Genomic DNA, 23,495 nt, shown 5'->3' with positions numbered 1-23,495 from the left:
TCTGCAGCTATGAAATTAAAAGATGCTTGTTCCTTGGAAGAAAAGCTATGACCAACCTAGATAGCATATTAAAAACCAGAGACTTGACCTTACCAGCAAAGGTCCATCTAGTCAAAGCTATGGTTTTTCCAGTTGTCATGTATGGCTATAGGAGTTGGACTGTAAAGAAAGCTGAGTACTGAAGAATTGATGCTATTGAACTGTGGTGTTGGAGAAGACTCTCAGAGTCCCTTGAACTGCAAGGATATCAAACCAGTCATTCCTAAAGGAAATTTGTCCTGAATATTCGTTGGAAGGACAGATGCTGAAGCTGAAACTCCAATACTTTGATGTGAAGAACTGACTCATTTGAAAAGACCCTGATGGCTGGGAAAGATTGAGGGCAGGAGGAGAAGGGGATGACGGAGGATGAGATGGTTGGATGGCATCACCAACTCGATGGACATGAATTTGAGCAAGCTCTGGGAGATGGTGATGGATAGGGAAGCCTGGCATGCTGCAGTCCATGGGGTCGAAAGAGTCAGACATGACTGAGCTGAATTGAACTGAATCTCATCTCCAGGTATCCTGGTTGGTAAGCATGTTAACAAGCTAAAAGTGACCTTTAAATTATTTTTGCTTCCAAAACTAGCTTTCTGAATGTCCTCTTGAGATAATGTTCCACTGATGATTTATAAATTATTCATTTTAGGTTTTTAGGACATGAAGAAATACAATGTTTAAATTCTTTTGTTTTTTATTGCAGGTGAAGTATATGGAGGAGGAACGTAGTTTTACCACGGAGCAGGTGACTGCCATGCTTTTATCCAAACTGAAGGAGACAGCAGAAAGTGTTCTTAAGAAGCCTGTTGTGGACTGTGTTGTTTCAGTAAGTTTCATCCCTACGCATTATTAGGGTCTATGAAGAAGCAGAAAGAAGAAAGCTGTTAATTGAAAATAAAATTGCTTTTTGTCTTAGGTGGTAACCGTTATTTTAAGAACTTTTCAGATTGGTTCTCATGAATTTTTTTTCCTTCCCTAGTTTTTGCTCTTGCTTCTATTCTGTCTGTTTAAAGGCTTATCTTTGACTAAGCCCGCTTCTTCCTGGATTCCTTCTAGCACCCCACATAGTGCCTGGCACATGGTAGCCTCTTGTTTGTTGAATTAGTTGAATACTCTTAATAAGAAATGCTTTTTCTCTATTCCTGTCTCTGTATCTTTGCTGTTTTTATATCCAGCACTAAGGGCAAGACAGCAGTAGACTTCATCTTGTATTTTCCACTTGCCTATTTAGATGGAAACCTGGCTGTTTACAGTTTTGTGCTTGTAGTATGGTGGCGTCCTTAGGTACTGTTGAAATTTAGGTGGTTGAATTTGCTTTTCCAGTGAATCACCTCATTCTGCAGTTGTTATCTGATATTTTAGTTCTTTGGCTTCTTTTGTCTTTCTAAATTTTTATTAAAAAATTTTTTTTGACGTATAGCTGATTTATAGTGTAATTTCCCTGTATAGCAGAGTGACTTGGTTATATTGAATACATTTATATATGTATACATGTAATGTGTTAGTTGCTAAGTTGTATCTGACTCATTTGCAACCCCATGGACTGTAGCCTGCCCAGCCCCTTTGTCCATGGAATTCTCCAGGCAGGAAGACTGGAGTGGGTTACTGTTCGCTTCTCTAAGGGCTCTTCCCCACTCAGGGATGGAACTCAGGTCTTATGCATTGCAGGCAGATTCTTTATCGTCTAAACCACCAGGGAAGCCCCATATATGTGTGTGTGTGTGTGTGTGTGTGTGTGTGTGTGTGTGTGTGTGTGTGTGTATGTATGTGTATGTGCATATATGTATTCCTTTCCATTACGATTGTGACAGGATATTGAACATAGTTCCCTGTGCTGTACAGTAGAACTTTGTTGTTTATGGGCCTATTTTGTCTTGATTTTGGTGCACTGTTATTTCACCCCATAGTCTTTGTCTGATGGAGTTCTTGTTTCTTGTCTATCTAGTAAAATCGTACTGACTTTTGTCAGGAAGAACTGGATTATGGCCCATAATCCACATTTGGAGGACGCAAAGAAGAATGCTACTTCCTTTAAAGAGCTCAAATTCAATACAGGCACTGTTTCTTAGATGGTTTCTGCTTTCCCCCAAATCTCTAGTGGACTTTCAGGTTTCAGTGGACATTTCCCCCACCTACTGTCCTAACTTTGATTCTGAATTTTGCTCTGTATTCAGTTCAGTTGCTCAGCCGTGTCCGACTCTTTGTGACCCCATGAACCGCAGCACGCCAGGCCTCCCTGTCCATCACCAACTCCGGAGTCCACCCAAACCCATGTCCATTGAGTTGGTGATGCCATCCAACCATCTCATCCTCTTTTGTCCCCTTCTCCTCCTGCCCTCAATCTTTCCCAGCATCAGGGTTTTTTCCAATGAGTCAGCTCTTTGCATCAGGTAGGTAAAGTATTGGAGTTTCAGCTTCAGCATCAGTCCTTCCAATGAACACCCAGAACTCATCTCCTTCAGGATGGACTGGTTGGATCTCCTTGCAGTCCAAGGGACTCTCAAGAGTCTTCTCCAACACCACAGTTCAAAAGCATCAATTCTTTGGCACTCAGCTTTCTTTTTAGTCCAACTCTCACATCCATACATGACCACTGGAAAAACCATAGCCTTGACTAGATGGACCTTTGTTGGCAAAGTAATGTCTCTGCTTTTAATATGCTGTCTAGGTTGGTCATAACTTTCCTTCCAAGGAGTGTCTTTTAATTTCATGGCTGCAGTCACCATCTGTAGTGATTTTGAAGTCCAGAAAAGTAAAGTCAGCCACTGTTTTCACTGTTTCCCCATCTATTTCCCATGAAGTGATGGGACTGGATACCATGATCTTAATTTTCTGAATGTTGAACATTAAGCCAACTTTTTCACTCTCCTCTTTCACTTTGATCAAGAGGCTCTTGAGTTCTTCACTTTTTGCCATAAGGGTGGTGTCATCTGCATATCTGAGGTTATTGATATTTCTCCCAGCAATCTTGATTCCAGCTTGTGCTTCTTCCAGCCCCATGTTTCTCGTGGTGTACTCTGCATAGAAGTTAAATAAGCAGGGTTACAAAATTTGCTCTGTATAGAGGTAAATTTTATGTAAAATGGCAAGACTGCCTGATATGCATTTCCAGCTTTTGGGATCAAGTTAAAGGGTGAGGGATTAAGTTATGTGTTGCGGGTCCTTGAGAATTTTGGTGATTTACTTGGAGAGTTTACAAGACTCAGAATAAAGCCATATTCATGGCTAAGATTTATTATAGTGAAAGGATGCAAAGCAGAGTCAATAAAGGGAAATGGTATGTGGAGAACATCTGGAGGAAACCAGCTAAAAGCTTCCAAGAGTCCCCATCCATTGGAGTTAGGCCAGAAGTGCTTAATTCCTCCAAAAACAAGTTGTAACAATACACGTGAAATATTATACACCAGGAGAGTTCTGCCTGAGGCTCAGTCCAGGATTTCTGTTGGAAGTCATTCACAAAGGCATGCTATACCTTGGATGTACCAAAATACGAGAATTCCAGAAGGAAATTTAAGGATAAAAACATAAACTATGTTGTACAGTTTAGGCACAGTGAATGATTTAGGGAAATTTTGCTTTTGCTTTAGGGAACTACTTATTCAGATTCCTGGATCCAGGGAAGGGCTAACCTTGCCATCGGGCCTATCTAAGGCTAGTGGTCTCTGGCCTCTATGTGAACTCTCTTCTGTGCAGTTGCTGCTCTAGATTTTGGTGCTATGGTGTATCTGATTGCTATGTAAATAGGGCCTGGGTGTATTTTGTTCTATTTGTAAACTGATTATTGTTAAATATAAGCTTTATATTTTGGGAAAGGTAATAATAGCCCTTGTGTTCGAATCAAATCACATGTATAAAAGGGTGTATGGGAAGCTTTAGCACCTCTGCTACCTACTAAGTAGATTTTCCTTTGCAGAGATTACTAGTTTTACCATTTTGTTACAGATCTTTCCAGAGGTTTTTATGTACCCAAGCAAGTAAGTATAGGTACTTCTTTACTTTTATTTTTCTTTTAATAAATTTTGGACGGTTTACCTTATTTGTTCCATAGCATTAGAGAGGTGCTTCGTTCCATGTAGTGGAGCAGAATGTCCCAGTTTATGCATGTACCATAATCTATTAATATTTAACCATAGTCTCTTTTTTGGGGGGTTTCCTTGGTGGCTCAGCTGGTAATGAATCCTCCTGCAACAGAGGAAACCCTAGTTCAATTCCTGGGGTGGGAAGATCCCCTAAAGAAAGGATAGGCTACCTACTGCAGTATTCATGGGCTTCCCTGGTGGCTCAGACGGTAAAGAATCCACCTGCAATGCAGAAGACCTAGCTTTGACCCCTGGGTTGGGAAGATCCCCTGGAGGAGGGCATGGCAACCCACCCCAGTATTCTTGCTTGGAGAATTCCCATGGACAGAGGAGCCTGGTGCGCTACAGTCCATGGGTTCGAAAAGTCGGACACGACTGAGCGACTAAGCACACAACACAGCACGGTCTCTTCCTGTTGGATATCTCGGTTACTTCCAGATTTTGTCTGTTTAATTGCCAAGAATATTTCAGTGAGTAAAAATTGGACAAATACATTTTGCTCTTACATGATAAGTTTGTAGGTTATTGGCTAACTTCCTAGAAGTGCAGTTGCTGGGACTGAGGATACATATGTTTTAAATTTTAACAACTATTGTTTAATTGCCCTTTAGAGAGTTTGTACTAATTTATACTTATGTCAGCAGTGCATAAGAGGGCTTGTTTGACCACAGCCTCATCAGCTCAGCTTATTGGCACGTCAAATAATTCTGATTGATGAATAATGGTAGCAAAGTATGTGCAATTTTGATATTTTACTTTTTAGGTAAACTTGAATGTTTTAGAATTTATAAACCCTTTTGTATTTCACTTTTTGTGAAATATTCCTATCCTTTCCTCATTTTATTTTGAATTTATGGTCTTCAGTTTTTTAGAAAACATTTTTTAAAATCCTTTTCTCTACTGCATTTTTAAAACTTCTAATTAAAAAAAATTGTTTATTTTTGGCTGTGCTAGGTCTTCGTTGCCGCACAAGCTTTTCTCTAGTTGCTGCAAGTGGGGCTGCTCTCTAGTTGTAGTGTGTGGGCTTCTCATTGTGGGGTCCTCTTCTGTTACAGAGCATGTGCTCTAGGGCATGTGGGCTTCATTAGTTGCAACTCCAGGGCTCTAGAGCACAGGCTGAATAGCTGTGGCCCGCAGGCTTAGTTGCTCCGTGGCATGTGTGATCCTCCTGGATCAGGCATCGAACCTACGTCTCCTGTGTTGGCAGGCGGATTCTTTATTAATGAGCTACCAGAGAAGCGTGGTCTTCATTTTGATTTGTAGTTCTTTGAATATTAGAGAGATTAGTTCTTTGCTGTTTTATAATGCGAGTTGCAAATATTTTTCCTCATTAGGTTATTAGAATTTCTTAATGAATCAAATGTTTCAGTTCTGCTCCCCCTTTTCCTTCCATAGCAAAACATTATCTTAGCAATTGCTCTCATTTGGCACCTGATTGACATCAAACCAAAGATATCAGTCCAACAGACGTGGGCTGTGATCACTTGTAAACTTAACATTCGTAGGTCTCAGTGCCTGTGAGCATTAGAACACCTGCCCCTCCTTCTGATCCCTTGTGTGCGAGCTCAGTCATGCCCAACTCTAGCCTTCCAGGCTTCTATGTCCGTGGAATTCTCCGGGCAAGAATACTGGAGTGGGTTGCAGTTTTCCTCCTTCAGGCGACCTTCCTGACCCAGGGATCAAACCTGCATCTCCTGTGTTGGCAGGCGGATACTTTACCACTATGCCACTTGGAAAGCCCTCTTCTTATCCCTTTGTTGTTCAGTCACTGAGTTGTGTCTGTCTCTTTGCAAGCCCATGGACTGCAGCACGCAAGGCTTCCCTGTCCTTCACCATCTCCTGGAGCTTGCTCACACTCATGTCCATTGAGTCAGTGACACCATCTAGCCATCTCATCCTCCGTCACTGCCTTCTGCTCCTGCCCTCAATCTTTCCGAGCATCAGGGTCTTTTCCAGTGGGTTGGCTCTTCCCACTAGGTGGCCAAAGTATTGGAGTTTCAGCATCAGTCCTTCCAATGACTATTCAGGGTTGACTTCCTTTAAGGTTGACTGGTTTGATCTCCTTGCAGTCCAAGGGACTCTCAAGAGTCTTCTCCAGTACCACAGTTGGAAAGCATCAGTTCTTCAGCACTCAGCTTTCTTTATAGTTCAACTCTCAAATCCGTACATGACTACTGGAAAAACCATAGCTTTGACTGTATGGACCTTTGTTGGCAGAGTTATGTCCCTGCTTCTTAATAGCTAAGTTTGTCAGAAGCTTTTCTTCCCAAGGAGCAAGTGTCTTTTAATTTCATGATTGCAGTCACCATCTGTAGTGATTTTGGAGGCCAAGAAAATAAAATCTGCCACTATTTCCACTTTTTGCCCATCTGTTTGCCATGAAGTGATAGGACTAGATGCCATGATCTTAGTTTTTTGAATGTTGAGTTTTTAAGGCAGCTTTTTCATTCTCTTCTTTCACCACTCATCAAGAAGCTGTTTAGTTCCTTTTCGCTTTTTGTCGTTAAAGTGGTATCATCTGCATAACTGAGGTTGTTTATATTTCTCCTGGGAATCTTGATTCCAGGTTGTGATTCATCCAGCCTGACATGTCACATAATGTACTCCACATGTAAGTTAAATAAGCAGGGAGACAATATACAGCCTTGATGTACTTCTTTCTCAATTTTGAACCAGTCTGTTGTTCCATGTCCAGTTCTAACTATTGCTTCTTGACCTGCATACAGATTTCTCAGGAGACAGGTAAGGTGGTCTAGTATTTCCATCTCTTTTTTGACAATTTGTTGTGATCCACACAGTCCAAGGCTTTAGCGTAATCAATGAAGCAGTAGTAGATGTTTTTCTGAAATTCCATAGCTTTATCTGTGATCCAACGGATACTGGCAATTTGATCTCTGGTTCCTCTGTCTTTTCTAAATCCTGCTTGTACCTCTGAAGTTCTTGGTTCACGTATTATTGAAACCTAGCTTGAAGGATTTTGAGCATGACCTTGCTAGCATGTGAAATGAGCACAGTTGTATGGTAGTTTGAAGATTTCTTTGGCTTTGCCCTTCTTTGTGATTGGAATGAAAACTGACCTTTTTCAGTCCTTTGGCCACTGCTGAGTTTTCCACATTTGCTGGTGTATTGAGTGCAGCACTTTAACAGCATCATGTTGTGGAATTAGAAATAGCTTAACTGGAATTCTATCACTCCACTAGCTTTGTTCGTCATAATGCTTCCTGAGGTTCACTTAACTTCGTACTCCAGGCTGTCTGGCTCTAGGTGAATGATCATGCCATCGTGGTTATCTAGGTCATTAAGACCTTTTCTGTACATTTCTGTGTATTCTTGCCACCTCTTCTTAATCTCTTCTACTTTTTTTAGGTCCTTGCTGTTTCTGTCCTTTATTGTGCCCATCTTTGCATCAAATGTTCTCTTGGTTTCTCCAGTTTTCTTGAAAAGATCTCTGTCTGGTCCTAAATCTGTCTTAGGTGCGCTAACAGTGCTGGCCACAAGGTGGTGGAAGAGTCATGGCACTGCATTCTGCTGGGATTGGAAACCAAGTAGCATCTTGAAAGCAAGTGAAAAGTTCTTTTTTCTCAGGCGACTGGACTCCAGATAGGGTCCCAATCATGCTTACTCAACGTACTCTGCTTGGGTTGGAATGATGATAAGGGCCATCCTCCCCAGTAGCACAGGAGAGGATTCACAAGCTGGTTTATACTTTTTTTAAAAAGAGATCGAGTGTCAAGGAAGTCTTGTCTCAGGGGATGGGACAGAGAACTCACAGGTTGGCTCTGCTGGCCAGGGGAAACACTGATTCCAGCTTAGCAGCCTTTGTATGACGAGTCCTTTCCCAAATCCATGAAAATACTCAGAGCTCATCAGACCATTTTACTTATATGCAGTTTTCAACTGTCAGAGGAGGTCAGGACTGGGTGGCCTGGGGCTTTTACTAGGATCTTAATTCAGGATTAGCTATTCAAAGCGTGAAATAAGAGGGAATACATTTTAAGGATCAAGGCTGCTCTTTGTATCCGTGCTGAGGGAATAATTTTAGACATGATTGGTATAGAGAAAAGTGGACACTGGGCAGGGCACAGGCCAACTTTCAGGTCCAGGCTTCTTCAGTGGTATGGTAGAAGTGGGACCTCAGCCTGGGGTCCAGCTTATCCTCTGCAAGGCTAGTTGCCTCAGCAGGTGCAGCTCATGAGCAACTTCAGGAGAATGAAGACGTGAGACATGATCAGGCCAAATCAGAGCTCCTAAGACTACTCTACCAGCTTCTGGCACAGCATCATCTTGAACTTGAATTGTGTATACCCAGAAAAGGCTGAGGAGGAGGCAATGGCAAGCCACTCCAGTACTCTTGCCTAGAAAATCCCATGGACGGAGGAGCCTGGTAGGCTGCAGTCCATGGGGTCTCTCCAAGTCGGACACAACTGAGCGACTTCACTTTAACTTTTCACTTTCATGCATTGGAGAAGGAAATGGCAACCCACTCCAGTGTTCTTGCCTGGAGAATCCCAGGGACGGGGGAGCCTGTTGGGCTGCTGTCTGTGGGGTCGCGTAGAGTCGGAGACGACTGAAGCAACTTAGCAGCAGCAGCAGAAAAGGCTGAGCACAGCCAGCTGCTTCTCTCCGTCCTGGGAGAGGTGCATGGAGATGATAGTGGGGAAGTAGTGCCAAGCTTGTGAGCAGCGAAGAAGGGCACAAACATGTTTAGCCAGGAGAAGCTTGGAGCCAGGCTGTAATCACACAGGGTCAGTAGCACAAAAAACACCCAGCAAGTGCACAAAGATCTCAGAGGCAGTGAATCCTAGCCACTGCACCAGCTTCCAGAACAAGAAAAGCATGATGCAGATTGAGTGAAGCAGGGCCCAGCTGAGCGTCCCACACACCGGGCTGTGCCCCCACTCCCATGGGCCTCTCTGATGCCTGCTGTTGTTGCTGCCAGGTGAGGGAGAGGTAGCGAGCAGTCCTGCTTGCTGTGGCCCTTGGCCCCAGTACCACTGATTTCCCGGCCACATCTTGGGACCCAGCACTGGCCACCAGAGGATGCTCATCTTGACCTGCTGGTTCTTTTGGGTTTTGTGTTATATTTAGAAAATCCCTTCTTTTTTTTCCCCCTTCTTTCTTTGACAGTAAATATTGCCTTTTATTCTGATAGTCATGAATTTTAAAAAACATTTACATCTTTGGTTTGAAATATATTTTGGTATTTGGTGTTTAGTAGGGATGCAACTTTATTTTCTGTATGGCTGTCCATTTGTCCCAAGACTATAGAATAGCCTAGATACGCTGTACTGCTTTGAAAGGTTTCCTTGATCATATACAGAGTAAATAGCTGTAGCTATTTGAGGGCATTTCTGGATTTTACTGTTTTTTTGACAGGTGTATTTTAAATCAGGAATCTCCATAATAATGGTAAATTAAAAAATTCTTTTTATAGGTTCCTTGTTTCTATACTGATGCAGAAAGACGATCAGTGGTGGATGCAACACAGATTGCTGGTCTCAATTGTCTGCGATTAATGAATGAAACTACTGCAGGTAAGTGACTATTAACTGAATTTTTTTTTTTTACTTGCTCAATCTCAAAGGTTGTGAAATCTTAAAACCCTAGGGTTTCTTATTCCATATTTTACTTGGAGCACTTACCAGTATTTTTGGGTACTCTGTCACATATGAAGAGTTTACTTGACAGGTATTTTTTCTGTATCTTCATAGCACTTTGATATTTAATTGCATGCTTTTTTGGAAAGGAAGTGCATTTATTACATGTTTGGAGCATTGCTTTGGTTTAAATATTGGGTTTTTCTCCCAACTTGTGGGCCGGTAGAGTCAGAGGGGTGGGGTTTATAAAGCAAGATCTCAGGAGGCAGAATATATGGGAATGTTGAGAGATGGCACAAGGGAATATGGGGAAAATGTTTGGAAAAGTGGGAGAAAGTGGTTTTGGAAAAAATTGCCACAGTTGCTGGAACTGGAACTGGAAACATTAAGGAAGCCAAAGTGAAATGAATGTCAACGTATATCTCTTCGAAGTCAGTGTTATTCGTGAATAAACCATGCAGAGCTTATAAGGATTTTGAATCTTTTTTTTGCAGCTGTAAATCTGTTTTTTTCCTATGTAAATGAATTTTAAGTTTACTACTAAAATGATAACATTATGTTTATTTTTGTATTATTGTGTAGTTGCTCTTGCATATGGAATCTATAAACAAGATCTTCCTGCCTTAGAAGAGAAACCAAGAAATGTAGTTTTTGTAGACATGGGGCATTCTTCTTATCAAGTTTCTGTATGTGCATTTAATAGAGGAAAACTTAAAGTAAGTATATTTTTCCCAGGAGACTGTATTACAGATGTATGACAATTAGAAATTCATGAGAGGCAACTTAAAGTAGTTGGTTATGGAGTTGTGTTTCGGGGCTTCCCTGGTGGTCCAGTGGTGAAGAATCGTCCTGCCAATGCAGGGGATGTGGGTTTGTTTTGTGGTCCAGGAAGATGCCACGTGCTGCTCAGCAGTGAAGCCTGTGTGCCACAACTACTGGCCCTGTGCTCTAGAGCCCTTGGGCTGCGACTGTTGAGCCTGGACGCCACAGGGACTGAAGCTTGTACGCCTAGAGCCTGTGCTCTGCAGCATGAGAAGCCACTGCAACTAGAGGAAGCCTGCTAGAGAAAGCAGTGAGGGCCCACCTCAGCCATAAATAAAGATACCTCAAAGAATTTTGTTGCAGTAGTGGAAACTTGGTATGAGCCATCTGAACTAGAAGTTAGTTGTGTAGGGGTGGGGTGGAAGTTGGAGGCCCAAAGTAATTTTTGAGGTGTTGACAAGATAATGAAGCAAAGAGCATAGAACTTGAGGAAAAAGTCCTTAGATTCCTGAGCCTGTTTTTTTTGTCTGTGATGTGGGGAAAATAATGCTTGCCTAGCGGGTTTACTAGGGGGAGTCTTTAACGTATAGTCCCTTCAGGTGTCTTAACACTGAGGATTAAGAGATGATAAAGGTATTCTCTTAAGGTTTTGAATGTTCTGGGAACAGGGTGGAGTGACTAGAACTTGGCTGGCCAAAAGAAACCCACCTAGGACTTCTAGTCTAGATGTCTAGGAGAAAGCAGTTTTGTACACAGAGAAGTCTAGTAATGTTAATGGCAAAGAGGGACCGGAGGGTGATGCTGGTCACAGTTGAAATAAGCTTTTTTAGTATGTGTATACACTTCCTATATTAGTCTCTTTATTAAAGTAAAATTTATGTAGAGTGAAAGGTATAGATTTTAGGTGTTCAGTGAGTTAAAAATTTTTTTTTAATTGAAGAAAACTACACTTCAGTGTTGTGTTAGTTCCAGGTATTACAGCATAGTGATTCAGTTATACATATATTGGTAAATTCTTTTTCAGATTCTTTTTTCCTTATAGGGACATTTACAAGATTGCAAAATACTGAGTGTAGTTCCCTGTGCTATACAGTAGGTCCTTATTGGTTCTCTAGTTTATTTATAGGCGTGTTAATCCCATCTTCCTAATTTATCCTTCCCCCTCAGCTTCCTGTGGTTAACTTTGGTAACCATAAGTTTTTTTCCTTTGTGGGTCACAGTCAGATTGATAGTGTTTGCTAGTTCCTCAGTGGTACATAAAATCAGTTTTCTAGCTTGGTGATTTTATCTAGAATGTACTTAAAAACCAAGGATAATCTGCATATTTGCTTTAATTACTTGGGTTCTGTATCAGGGTTTTTGCTGCCAGCTCTAAATTGGCTTTCTGCTCCCCCAACTTGGGGGTTGGTCCAATGGAACTACCTATCCCAGAATAAGTATTTTTTCGATTTGAAGGGTATTTTGAGTTTCTCTTTGTTTGTCAAAGAAACAGTCCCTTGTTTCTTTGAAAAATGGACTTGATTCTGCTTTATATTCTGATTTGTCCCCCCCCCCCTTTTTTTTTAATATAAAGCAGATCTTGGGGATGGTTGGGAAATAAGAGGATCATGATTTTTACAGATACAAATGATGGACCAAGTGTTATTCTCAGTGTTTAAGCTTTACTTTTATCTATAATAGGATTATTTCTAAATTCCAGTTTATAGTCTCACTTCTTAGACAGCAGGTATTGGCTGTAATTTAGCCTTGTCTTTGAGTCAGAGTGATGTGTATTAGTATTTGCTTCACTATCAGCTGTCACTTGTCAGTTTTCCAATTACAGTTTAAATTTAACTATCAAAATACTTACTATAGAATCATACCAAATTTGGAAACATATATGTATGAAGGAAAGACATTTATGATCTTACTACAGTTTGATATATTTCATTCTAGTCATTTATGAAAACAAAATTGGAATTACACAGAACTGTACTCAGTTCTGTATTTTTTTTTCTTTCTTTCATGAGATCACTCACTAAGAAAAACTTCCTGAGGACATTTAACATTCTTTGAAGAGATAGTTTTGAGGGTGTTGGTCATCACTTAGCCAGTTTTCTATTATTGAATCTTAATTAGATCTTCTGATTTCCTTTAGAGATTTAGAAAAGGATAACCCAACCTAATTATAGTCTTCTATGTTGAATAGAAACAGATTACTGTGAGTTAAGGCTTTAGCATATTTTCTGGTGGTAAATTGCATGAAGCTAAATAAGCCTTTGGTATTATTTGCAGTTTTGTGGTAGAGATAAGACTAGAACTGTATATGACATGTTAGTGTATTGGCTCTTGAATTATAATTATTGTTTGGAGTCAGATTGGTGTAGTGGGGAAGGCATAGGTTTTAAAATTGAGATTGGGTTTTGAATTCTACTTCTACCACTTAATATCTTTGTGACCTATAGATTGTCAGATCTGTCTAGATCTGTAAATTGAGGGTTATGATGTCTCATTTCATAGTGGTTGTAACCTTGTTTAAATGACATATGAACATTGCCTTGTTTCGACCTTAATGTCCCTTACCACCTTTTTATTAAGTTTACCAGTTAAATATATGTCATGATAAAATTTTAAATTGGTTAGTTTTTTAACTAATTATCATCTTTTCTCAAAGGTTCTGGCCACTGCATTTGATACAACACTGGGAGGCAGAAAATTTGATGAGGTGCTAGTAAATCACTTCTGTGAAGAATTTGGAAAGAAATACAAGCTAGACATAAAGTCCAAAATCCGTGCATTATTACGACTGTCTCAGGAGTGTGAGAAACTCAAGAAATTGATGAGTGCAAATGCTTCAGACCTTCCTTTGAGCATTGAATGTTTTATGAATGATGTTGATGTTTCTGGAACTATGAATAGGTAACCATATTAATATTTTGATGGTAAACTGAACTGTGGTGTTTCTCTATATTAGCCTTAATTATCTAATTGTTGAAGTTATTATGATTGTTACAACTTCAGATTTTGTAGGTAAAAATTAGAGCCCATTCAGGATCTTGCCTTTAATGTGAAGGCTGAGTTTGATTATTCAAATAATTTCAACTAATTGGTTTGTTCTGGTTAATTGGTTAATTGAATGTTCCAAGAAATTGGCAGTTCTTCAACATGTGCCTGTGTTAAACGTGAGTCACTAGTTTTCATAAATTCAGGGCAGAGTGCTTTAATGCAGAATTATATGGAATTTGCTTTAGTCATTGACTCAGAAATTGTGTTTTTGAGTAATTCAGTATCACTTGAGACAACAGGTCTTTTTGTATGACATGATAAGAATTCTGGGTAATTTGATGTTTCAGGGTTATCCTTAGAAACACCCAGAATGTGTCCGTTACCAGGTCGGGTTTCGTGGATTTTTTTCAGGATGTGAACTCTACTTACTGGTAGAATTCAAAGACGACTATGGATTGTTTGGGAAAGTGTGGCCTGAGCCATGCTCAGAATGTTGAGATGGGCATCAGAATTGCTTCTAGTCTGCCAGAATTAGATTACTGTGCCTAGTAACCAGATTGTAGTCACCTTTCTTGTCTACTTGAAGTGATGGTTTTCATTTTAATTTTTTTTTCATTAAACTGTAGCTTTCTTGTGTTTGTATAATGTATTAGGTGGAATCCTACACTATATGTTTGGCTTCTTTTGTGTCTGGCTTCTTTAACTTAATGTTTCTAAGTTCATCCATGTTGTATGTGTTTGTACCTCATTGCTTTTTATGGCAAGTAATATTCCATTTGTGTGGGCATATCACATTTTATTCATCCATTCATCAATTACTGGACATCTGTGTTTCCACCTTTTAGCTTTTGTGATGAGTGCTTTATAAACGTTCACCACAAGTTGTGTGAGTATCTTGTTTCATTTCTTTTGGGTGTGTAGCCAGGAGTGGAATTGCTTGGTCATGTGGTAATTATATACTTAGATTTTTGTGGAATCACCAAACTATTTTCCGTATGTCCAGTGCATCTCTAATGGAAGTGCTCACTTCCCTCCTAAAAGCTCAGAAATACTTATTTCACATAAAAATGAGTAAAATGCTGAGTTACCATATGATTCAGCATTTCTGCTCTTAGGTATATATCCAAGAGAACTGAAAACACATTTACACAAAAATTTATGCACAAATGTTCATAGCACTATTTATGATACCCCCAAAATGGAAACAACCCAGATTCACATCAACTGATAAACTAGATAAACAAAACTCAACTGATAAACAAAATATATGTCCATATAATAGAATATTATTTGGCAATTTAAAAACTGTCGTATAGATGCATAGTATAGCATGAATGAACCTTGAAGAGTTTATGCTAGAGGAAGGAAATAAGTTAAAATTACTACATTTTGTCTAATTCTATTTATATGAAATGTCCAAAATGAGTGGTTGCCTAGGGCTAGGGTTTTGGTGGAGTTGGAAGAATAATGTTAATGGCGGTAAAAATACTCTTTTAGGGTGATGAAAATGTTTTAAAATTGATAGTGGTGATGCTTGCACAATTCTGAATATACTAAAAGGCATTGAATTGTGCACTTTAAATACGACACTTTTTGTGTCATTTTTATTGTATGTGAATTTAAATTTCAGTAAAACTTTATAAAAAGGAACGACCTCTGCCACTGCTGTCTTTCTAGAATGCTCTGTGTACTTCGTTTTTCATGTTTTTATTATGGACATTTTCAAATATGCAGCAAAAGTGGAAGAATTTTACAGTGAACATTCTTATCCTGCCACTTAGGCTCTACCGATAATATTAACTACTTGTTTTTTCACCTACCCATTGATCTGTCCGTCCTTCTGTCTACCCATCAGTTTTATCTTTTGATGCATCTCAAAGCCATCTATCTAGACACTTTTAAGTATGCGTATTAACCAGAGTTTAATGTTTGTAGTTTTTGGTTTACTTTACATAAAGACATGCTCGAGTTTTAAGTGTCATTTGCTGAGTTTTGACAGTTGTATGCATCCTACAAACCACTACTCTCCATCCTTTTAGAAGTTTTCTCAGGGCTCCATCCTCAAGGGCAGCCACTGATAAGGTCTTTTATTTTGACGGACATAGATTACGTTTACCTTTTCTAGAAGTGTAAATGAAATCATACAGTATTTCGTCTTTTGTGTAAGACTTCTTTGGTCAACATGAAACTGAGATTCATTTAGTTCAGCAGTCCCCAACTGTTTTGGCAACTGGACCTGGTTTTGTGGAAGACAGTTTTTCCACAGATGTTGGGGGTAGGGAAGATGGGAATGATTCCTGGATGATTCAAGAACATTACATTTATTACGCTGCTGCTGATCTGACAGGAGGTGGAGCTCAGGTAGTGATGTGAGTGATGGGGAATGACTGTAAATACAGATGAAGCTTGCCCTCCAGTCACTTCCTGCTGTGTGGCCGGGTTCCTAACAGGCCGAGGACCAGAGCTGGTCTGTGGCCCGGGTTTGGACCCCTGACTTAGTTGTTGCATATATCATCTGTCCTTGTGTATTGCTGCCTAGTGTGACGCTGTAGACTTAGGTTTTCTCCTACTACTGGACTCAACTCTTTCCACTTTTTTGATATTAGGAACAAAACTGTCATTTTAAACTTGATTTTGGTTGCTACACATCCTCATCAATATTGGTATTAGTGATCTTGAATTTTTGCCATTCTGGTGGGTGCATTCTATACCTCTTCTGTTTTTCTTTTTTTGAGATGTAATTTGTAAAAGTTAACACATTTATAATTCAGTGGGTTTTAATATATTCATAGAATTGTGCAACCATTACCACAACCCAGTTTTAGAATATTTTCATCACCTCATAAAGAAACTCTAGATGAGCTATTGTTCTGTGAAAAGACATGGGAAAATCTTAAATGTATATTTCTAAGCAATAGTAGTCAGTCTAAAAAGGCTGTATGATTCCAGCTATATGACATCCTAGAAATATTTGACATTGTATATGGCATTCTATGTGATAATGATATGACATTCTAGAAGAGAGAAAACTGTGGAGACAATAAAAAGATCAATGGTTAGAGGTTCAGTGGAAGGGAGGGATGAATAGAGTATGGAAGATTTTTAGAGTAGTGAGACTGTTCAGTACGGTACGGTAATGGTGAATACTTGCACCATTTGTCAAATTATGTAGAACCTTAATTTATACTACCATGTATCAGTATTGGCTCATCAGTTGTTAGAAATGTATCTTACTAATGCAAGATGCTAATAGGGAAACTGAGTTGGGAGTAAGAGGTATATGGGAATTCTCTGTACTTTCTGTTTATTTCTCTGTAAACCTGCTGCTGCTGCTGCTGCTAAGTCACTTCAGTTGTGTCCGACTCTGTGTGACCCCATAGATGGCAGCCCACGAGGCTCCCCCATCCCTGGGATTCTCACTGGAGTGGGTTGCCATTTCCTTCTCCAGTGCAGGAAAGTGAAAAGTGAGAGTGAAGTCACTCAGCCGTGTCCGACTCTTAGCCACCCCATGGACTGCAGCCTACCAGGCTCCTCCGTCCATGGGATTTTCCAGGCAAGAGTACTGGAGTGGGGTGCCATTGCCTTCTCCCTCTGTAAACCTAAAACCAGTCTAAAAAATAAAGCATTAGTTAAAGGGAAAAAGATTCCCCTTACCCAGTAACTTGTCTTTCCCCATCTGCTCTTCCTGTCCTTAGCCCTAGGCAGTCATTAATCTACTTTGTCTCTTTGGATTTAGTTCTGATAATTTCATATAAATGGGATCAGTCATATAATATGTCTTCTTTGTGATTGGCTTTATTTTACCTAGCATAATGTTTTCAAAGTTCATCCACGTTTCAGTGTGTAATCAGTCCTTTTTATTATTTTCTTCCCTTTTTGCTGAATACAGTTAATGGATATTAGGGTTTTTCACACTTTTTTGCCTCTTGTGAATAATGTTGGTGTGACCATTTATGTGCAGAGTTTCGTGTGGTCACATGTTTTCAGTTATGGAGAAACACCTAGAGTGGCATTGCTGGGGCATAGGGGAGCACCATGTTTAATATGTTGCTGCTGCTGCTAAGTCGCTTCAGTCGTGTCCGACTCTGTGTGACCCCATAGACGGCAGCCCACCAGGCTCCCCCGTCCCTGGGATTCTCCAGGCAAGAACACTGGAGTGGGTTGCCATTTCCTTCTCCACTAATATGTTGAGAAATTGCCAAACTCTTCAAAAGTGGCTGTAACATTTTATGTTCCTGCCAAGAATGTATATGAGGTCCAGTTTCTCTGCATCTTTGCCAGTGCTTGTTATGTCTGTTTGATTATAGTTATTTATTCTACATAAAAGTGGACTGTGACTTGACCTGTTGTTTTTTTTTCATAGAGGCAAATTTCTGGAGATGTGTGATGATCTCTTAGCTAGAGTGGAGCCACCGCTTCGTAGTGTTTTGGAACAGGCCAGTAAGTATTTTTGTGATTAAATTGTTCATCTTGGGCTGTTTGGAGAATGTTAACTCTCCCCACCCCTCCATCCCCAGTTGTACCAGTTTTCATTGTATGAACTACTTCAGTGCTACATTAAACTTCTTTTTACCAATATCTTCTCCCTGCAGTACCTCCAGTAGTATCTGGGAAAGTCTTAATAGTTTTCCCCAGAAACATAATTCAGACAGATTCAAAGATGGGTTTAATGTCTTAGGTATTTCATGGTGGTAAAAATTATCTTTAGCAATGTTGCTGTGGTAGTTTTGTGGGATTTTCTGTCAGTGAATCTTGTTGACTAAGAAGGAGGTGGATATGATAACCATATACTTAATTTAATCTCAGGGTAAAAGGTAGAAGTTTGATTTAAGAATATATTACTGTTGTTTCCCAAATCTTTGACAGACCTTTTCCTAGAGTCCACTCTTGTACTCTGATCTTGACACAGGCTCAGATATGAAAATGGAGGGATTTTGACAAATGTATGTTCTTTTCATACTGGTACAGCCCATTTCTTTAAATAGCCCTTCTCAACAGATTGTCACTCAACAGATTGTTGCATAAAATGTAAGCAGGAAGCCAGGTGGTATTAAGAGGTATTTTATGAATGACAGCAGAGCCTTGGGTGGTACCCTCTTTCCTTCTGTTATGAGGAGACTGACCCTGTGTCGTAATCTGAGCCAGCAGAGCCCTGAGGTCCCTCGACTGATACTCTCAGACTGTATCCTGAAGTCTACTTAGTCTTAGTCCACACAGGCCTGTCAGGCTGGGTCAGACAGAACTTCCTTACCACTTTGTGTCAGCCTTTTATTTTCTTTATGACTAGCTTAACTATTGGTGTTTTAACACTTGGTGTGAGTCTTTCTGAGATTGCAGGACTTCTGCAGTATATAGGACTTTAGATATTCCTCACCCTCACCTCTTAAATCTCAGTACTGCTGTGCCACCCTGCCCTCATTGTTTTGAGCATTAAAATACAACTACCTCCTTCCAAATGGCACACACTTTTATGTGTGTGTGTGTATGTTACTGTGGAGGGGATGAAGAGTGGTGGTGGGTTTTCTTAAATATTTGTGAATTATTTTGTTGTGATAAGATGTTATATTGCTCTTTTGTTTCATTGTAAAACACGAATTGAAAGATTCTTTTAATCTAAATGTCTATTCTAATTGTTTTTAAATAGAGTTAAAGAAAGAAGATATTTATGCAGTGGAGATAGTTGGTGGTGCAACACGAATCCCTGCAGTGAAAGAGAAGATCAGCAAATTTTTTGGTAAAGAAATCAGTACAACACTAAATGCTGATGAAGCTGTTACTCGAGGCTGTGCATTGCAGGTGAGCTTGCTTTCTTTCACAGGCAGCCACTGACAGGTTGTTGTAGCAGTCCAGCAGTGGCTAATGTATCCAGCTAGTCTGAGACTAGCTCCTGATTTTAGATGTAAGATTCTGAAACATTTGTTTTAAAATTGATACTAGAGGTGGCCTTCATAAATGGAATTATTTGTACTATATAACATGTAATAAGATGAAAGAATTTACTAGAAACATAAGTAGGCCTGAAATACTACATGAATTTGGCATATTTGTTACATGAAGTAGTGTTATACCTCAGTTAAATAAAGGTTGAGATTAATGGAAAAATAATAAGGAATAGCTAGATTAATGGGTGATTTGACAAATGACAGACACTTATAAAACCACTTATTTCAGTTCAGTCGCTCAGTCGTGTCCGACTCTTTGTGACCCCATGAATCGCAGCATGCCAGGCCTCCCTGTCCATCACCAACTCCCAGAGTTCACTCAGACTCACGTCCATCGAGTCAGTGATGCCATCCAGCCATCTCGTCCTCTGTCATCCCCTTCTCCTCCTGCTCCCAATCCCTCCCAGCATCAGAGTCTTTTCCAGTGAGTCATCTCTTCTCATGAGGTGGCCAAACTACTGGAGTTTCAGCTTTAGCATCATTCCTTCCAAAGAAATCAGAATGGACTGGTTGGATCTCCTTGCAGTCCAAGGGACTCTCAAGAGTCTTCTCCAACACCACAGTTCAAAAGCATCAATTCTTCGGCGCTCAGCCTTCTTCACAGTCCAACTCTCACATCCATACATGACCACTGGAAAAAACCATAGCCTTGACTAGACGGACCTTTGTTGGCAAAGTAATGTCTCTGCTTTTGAATATGCTATCTAGGTTGGTCATAACTTTCCTTCCAAGGAGTAAGTGTCTTTTAATTTCATGGCTGCAGTCATCATCTGCAGTGATTTTGGCGCCCCCAAAAATAAAGTCTGACACTGTTTCCACTGTTTGCCCATCTATTTCCCATGAAGTGATGGGACCAGATGCCATGATCTTCGTTTTCTGAATGTTTAGTTTTAAGCCAACTTTTTCACTCTCTTCTTTCACCTTCATCAAGAGGCTTTTGAGTTCCTCTTCACTTTCTGCCATAAGGGTGGTGTCATCTGCATATCTGAGGTTATTGATATTTCTCCCAGCAATCTTGATGCCATCTTGTGCTTCTTCCAGCCCAGCGTTTCTCATGATGTACTCTGCAAATAAGTTCAATAAGCAGGGTGACAATATACAGCCTTGACGTACTCCTTTTCCTATTTGGAACCAGTCTGTTGTTCCATGTCCAGTTCTAACTGTTGCTTCCTGACCTGCATACAGATTTCTCAAGAGGCAGGTTGGGTGGTCTGGTATTCCCATCTCTTTCAGAATTTTCCACAGTTTATTGTGATCCACACAGTCAAAGGCTTTGGCATAGTCAATAAAGCAGAAATAGATGTTTTTCTGGAACTCGCTTGCTTTTTCCATGATCTAGCTGATGTTGGCAATTAGATCTCTGGTTCCTCTGCCTTTTCTAAAACCAGTTTGAACATCTGGAAGTTCACGGTTCACATATTGCTGAAGCCTGGCTTGGAGAATTTTGAGCATTACTTTACTAGCGTGTGAGATGAGTGCAATTGTGTGGTAGTTTGAGCATTCTTTGGCATTGCCTTTCTTTGGGATTGGAATGAAAACGGACCTTTTCCAGTCCGGTGGCCACTGCTGAGTTTTCCAAATGTGCTGGCATATTGAGTGCAGCACTTTCACAGCCTCATCTTTCAGGATTTGAAATAGCTCAACTGGAATTCATCACCTCCACTAGCTTTGTTTGTAGTGATGCTTTCCAAGGCCCACTTGACTTCACATTCCAGGATGTCTGGCTCTAGGTGAGTGATCACACCATCGTGATTATCTGGGTTGTGAAGATCTTTTTTGTACAGTTCTTCTGTGTATTCTTGCCACCTCTTCTTAATATCTTCTGCTTCTGTTAGGTCCATACCATTTCTGTCCTTTATCGAGCCCATCTTTGCATGAAATGTTCCCTTGGTATCTCTAATTTTCTTGAAGAGATCTCTACTGCTAAGTCACTTCAGTCGTGTCTGACTCTGTGCGACCCCATAGATGGCAGCCCACCAGGCTCCCCCGTCCCTGGGATTCTCCAGGCAAGAACACTGGAGTGGGTTGCCATTTCCTTCTCCAATGCATGAAAGTGAAAAGTGAAAGTGAAGTCGCTCAGTCGTGTCCGACCCTCAGGGACCCATCTCTAGTCTTTCCCAATATGTTGTTTTCCTCTGTCTTTGCATTGATCGCTGAGGAAGGCTTTCTTATCTCTCCTTGCTATTCTTTGGAACTCTGCATTCAGATGCTTATATCTTTCCTTTTCTCCTTTGCTTTTCGCTTCTTTTCTTTTCACAGCTATTTGTAAGGCCTCCCCATACAGCCATTTTGCTTTTTTGCATTTCTTTTCCATGGGGATGGTCTTGATCCCTGTCTCCTGTACAGTGTCACGAACCTCAGTCCATAGTTCATCAGGCAGCCTATCTATCAGATCTAGTCCCTTAAATCTGTTTCTCACTTCCACTGTATAATCATAAGGGATTTGATTTAGGTTATACCTGAATATGGTCTAGTGGTTTTCCCTACTTTCTTCAATTTCAGTCTGAATTTAGCAATAAGGAGTTCATGATCTGAGCCACAGTGAGCTCCTGGTCTTGTTTTTGTTGACTGTATAGAGCTTCTCCATCTTTGGCTGCAAAGAATATAATCAATCTGATTTCAGTGTTGACCATCTGGTGATGTCCATGTATAGAGTCTTCTCTTGTGTTGTTGGAAGAGGGTGTTTGCTATGACCAGTGCATTTTCTTGGCAAAACTCTATTAGCCTTTGCCCTGCTTCGTTCTGTATCCCAAGGCCAAATTTGCCTGTTACTTCAGATGTTTCTTGACTTCCTACTTTTGCATTCCAGTCCCTTATAATGAAAAGGACATCTTTTTTGGGTGTTAGTTCTAAAAGGTCTTGTAGGTCTTCATAGAACCATTCAACTTCAGCTTCTTCAGTGTTACTGGTTGGGGCATAGGCTTGGATTACTGTGATATTGAATGGTTTGCCCTGGAAACGAACAGAGATCATTCTGTCGTTTTTGAGGTTGCATCCAAGTACTGCATTTCGAACTCTTTTGTTGACCATGATGGCTACTCCATTTCTTGTGAGGGATTCCTGCCCGCAGTAGTAGATACAATGATCATCTGAGTTAAATTCACCTATTCCAGTCTATTTTAGTTCGCTGATTCCTAGAATGTCAACGTTCACTCTTGCCATCTCCTGTTTGACCACTTCCAATTTGCTTTGATTCATGGACCTGACATTCCAGGTTCCTATGCAATATTGCTCTTTACAGCATCGGATCTTGCTTCTGTCACCAGTCACATCCACAACTGGGTATTGTTTTTGCTTTGGCTCCATCTCTTCATTCTTTCTAGAGTTATTTCACCACTGATCTCCAGTAGCATATTGGGCACCTACCGACCTGAGGAGTTAGTTCATCATTCAGTGTTCTATCTTTTTGCCTTTTCATACTGTTCATGGGGTTCTCAAGGCAAGAATACTGAAGTGGTTTGCCATTCCCTTTTCCAGTGGACCACGTTGTGTCAGACCTCTCCACCATGATCCGCCTGTCTTAAGTGGCCCCTCGGGCATGGCTTAGTTTCATTGAGTTAGACAAGGCTGTGGTCCTAGTGTGATGAGATTGACTAGTTTTCTGTGAGTATGATTTCAGTGTGTCTGTGTTAACATTCCCTGGTAGCTCAGAGGTTAGTGTCTGCTTGCAGTGCGGGAGACCTGGGTTCGATCCCTGGGTTGGGAAGATCCCTTGGAGAAGGAAATGGCAATCTACTCCAGAATTCTTGCCTGGAGAATCCCATGGATGGAGGAGCTTGGTGGGCTACAGTCCACGGGATAACAAAGAGTCGAACACGACTGAGTGACTTCACCGCTTATTTGGACTTCCCTGGTGGCTCAGATGGTAAAGCGTCTGTCTAGAATGTGGGAGACCTGGGTCTAAGCCCTGGGTTGGGAAGATCCCCTGGAGAAGGAAATGGCAAGCCACTCCAGTACTCGTGCCTGGAAATTCCCATGGACAGAGGGGCCTGGTAGGCTACAGTCTATGGGGTCACAAAGAGTCGTCACCACTTATTTAGATACTGCTAAATTATTAATGTAAGTAGATGCTCTTCTGAAGTCATTTT

General features: G+C 40.5%; 1 protein-coding gene across 1 annotated transcript in view; it reads left to right on the top strand.

The window, feature by feature from the left end:
* HSPA4 (heat shock protein family A (Hsp70) member 4) overlaps nt 1-23,495 on the top strand; it is a 53,496-nt gene that overhangs the window by 17,158 nt on the left and 12,843 nt on the right. Inside the window, exons 4-9 of the mRNA XM_006065072.4 lie at nt 746-868; nt 9,556-9,655; nt 10,301-10,434; nt 13,134-13,378; nt 17,829-17,905; nt 19,110-19,261. Coding sequence (XP_006065134.1) covers nt 746-868; nt 9,556-9,655; nt 10,301-10,434; nt 13,134-13,378; nt 17,829-17,905; nt 19,110-19,261 — 831 coding nt within the window. The remainder of the gene's footprint in view (nt 1-745; nt 869-9,555; nt 9,656-10,300; nt 10,435-13,133; nt 13,379-17,828; nt 17,906-19,109; nt 19,262-23,495) is intronic.

The sequence above is a fragment of the Bubalus bubalis genome, chromosome 9, assembly GCF_019923935.1.
Source record: "Bubalus bubalis isolate 160015118507 breed Murrah chromosome 9, NDDB_SH_1, whole genome shotgun sequence".
NCBI lineage: Eukaryota > Metazoa > Chordata > Mammalia > Artiodactyla > Bovidae > Bubalus > Bubalus bubalis.
This window is presented reverse-complemented; position numbering and strand designations above follow the sequence as displayed.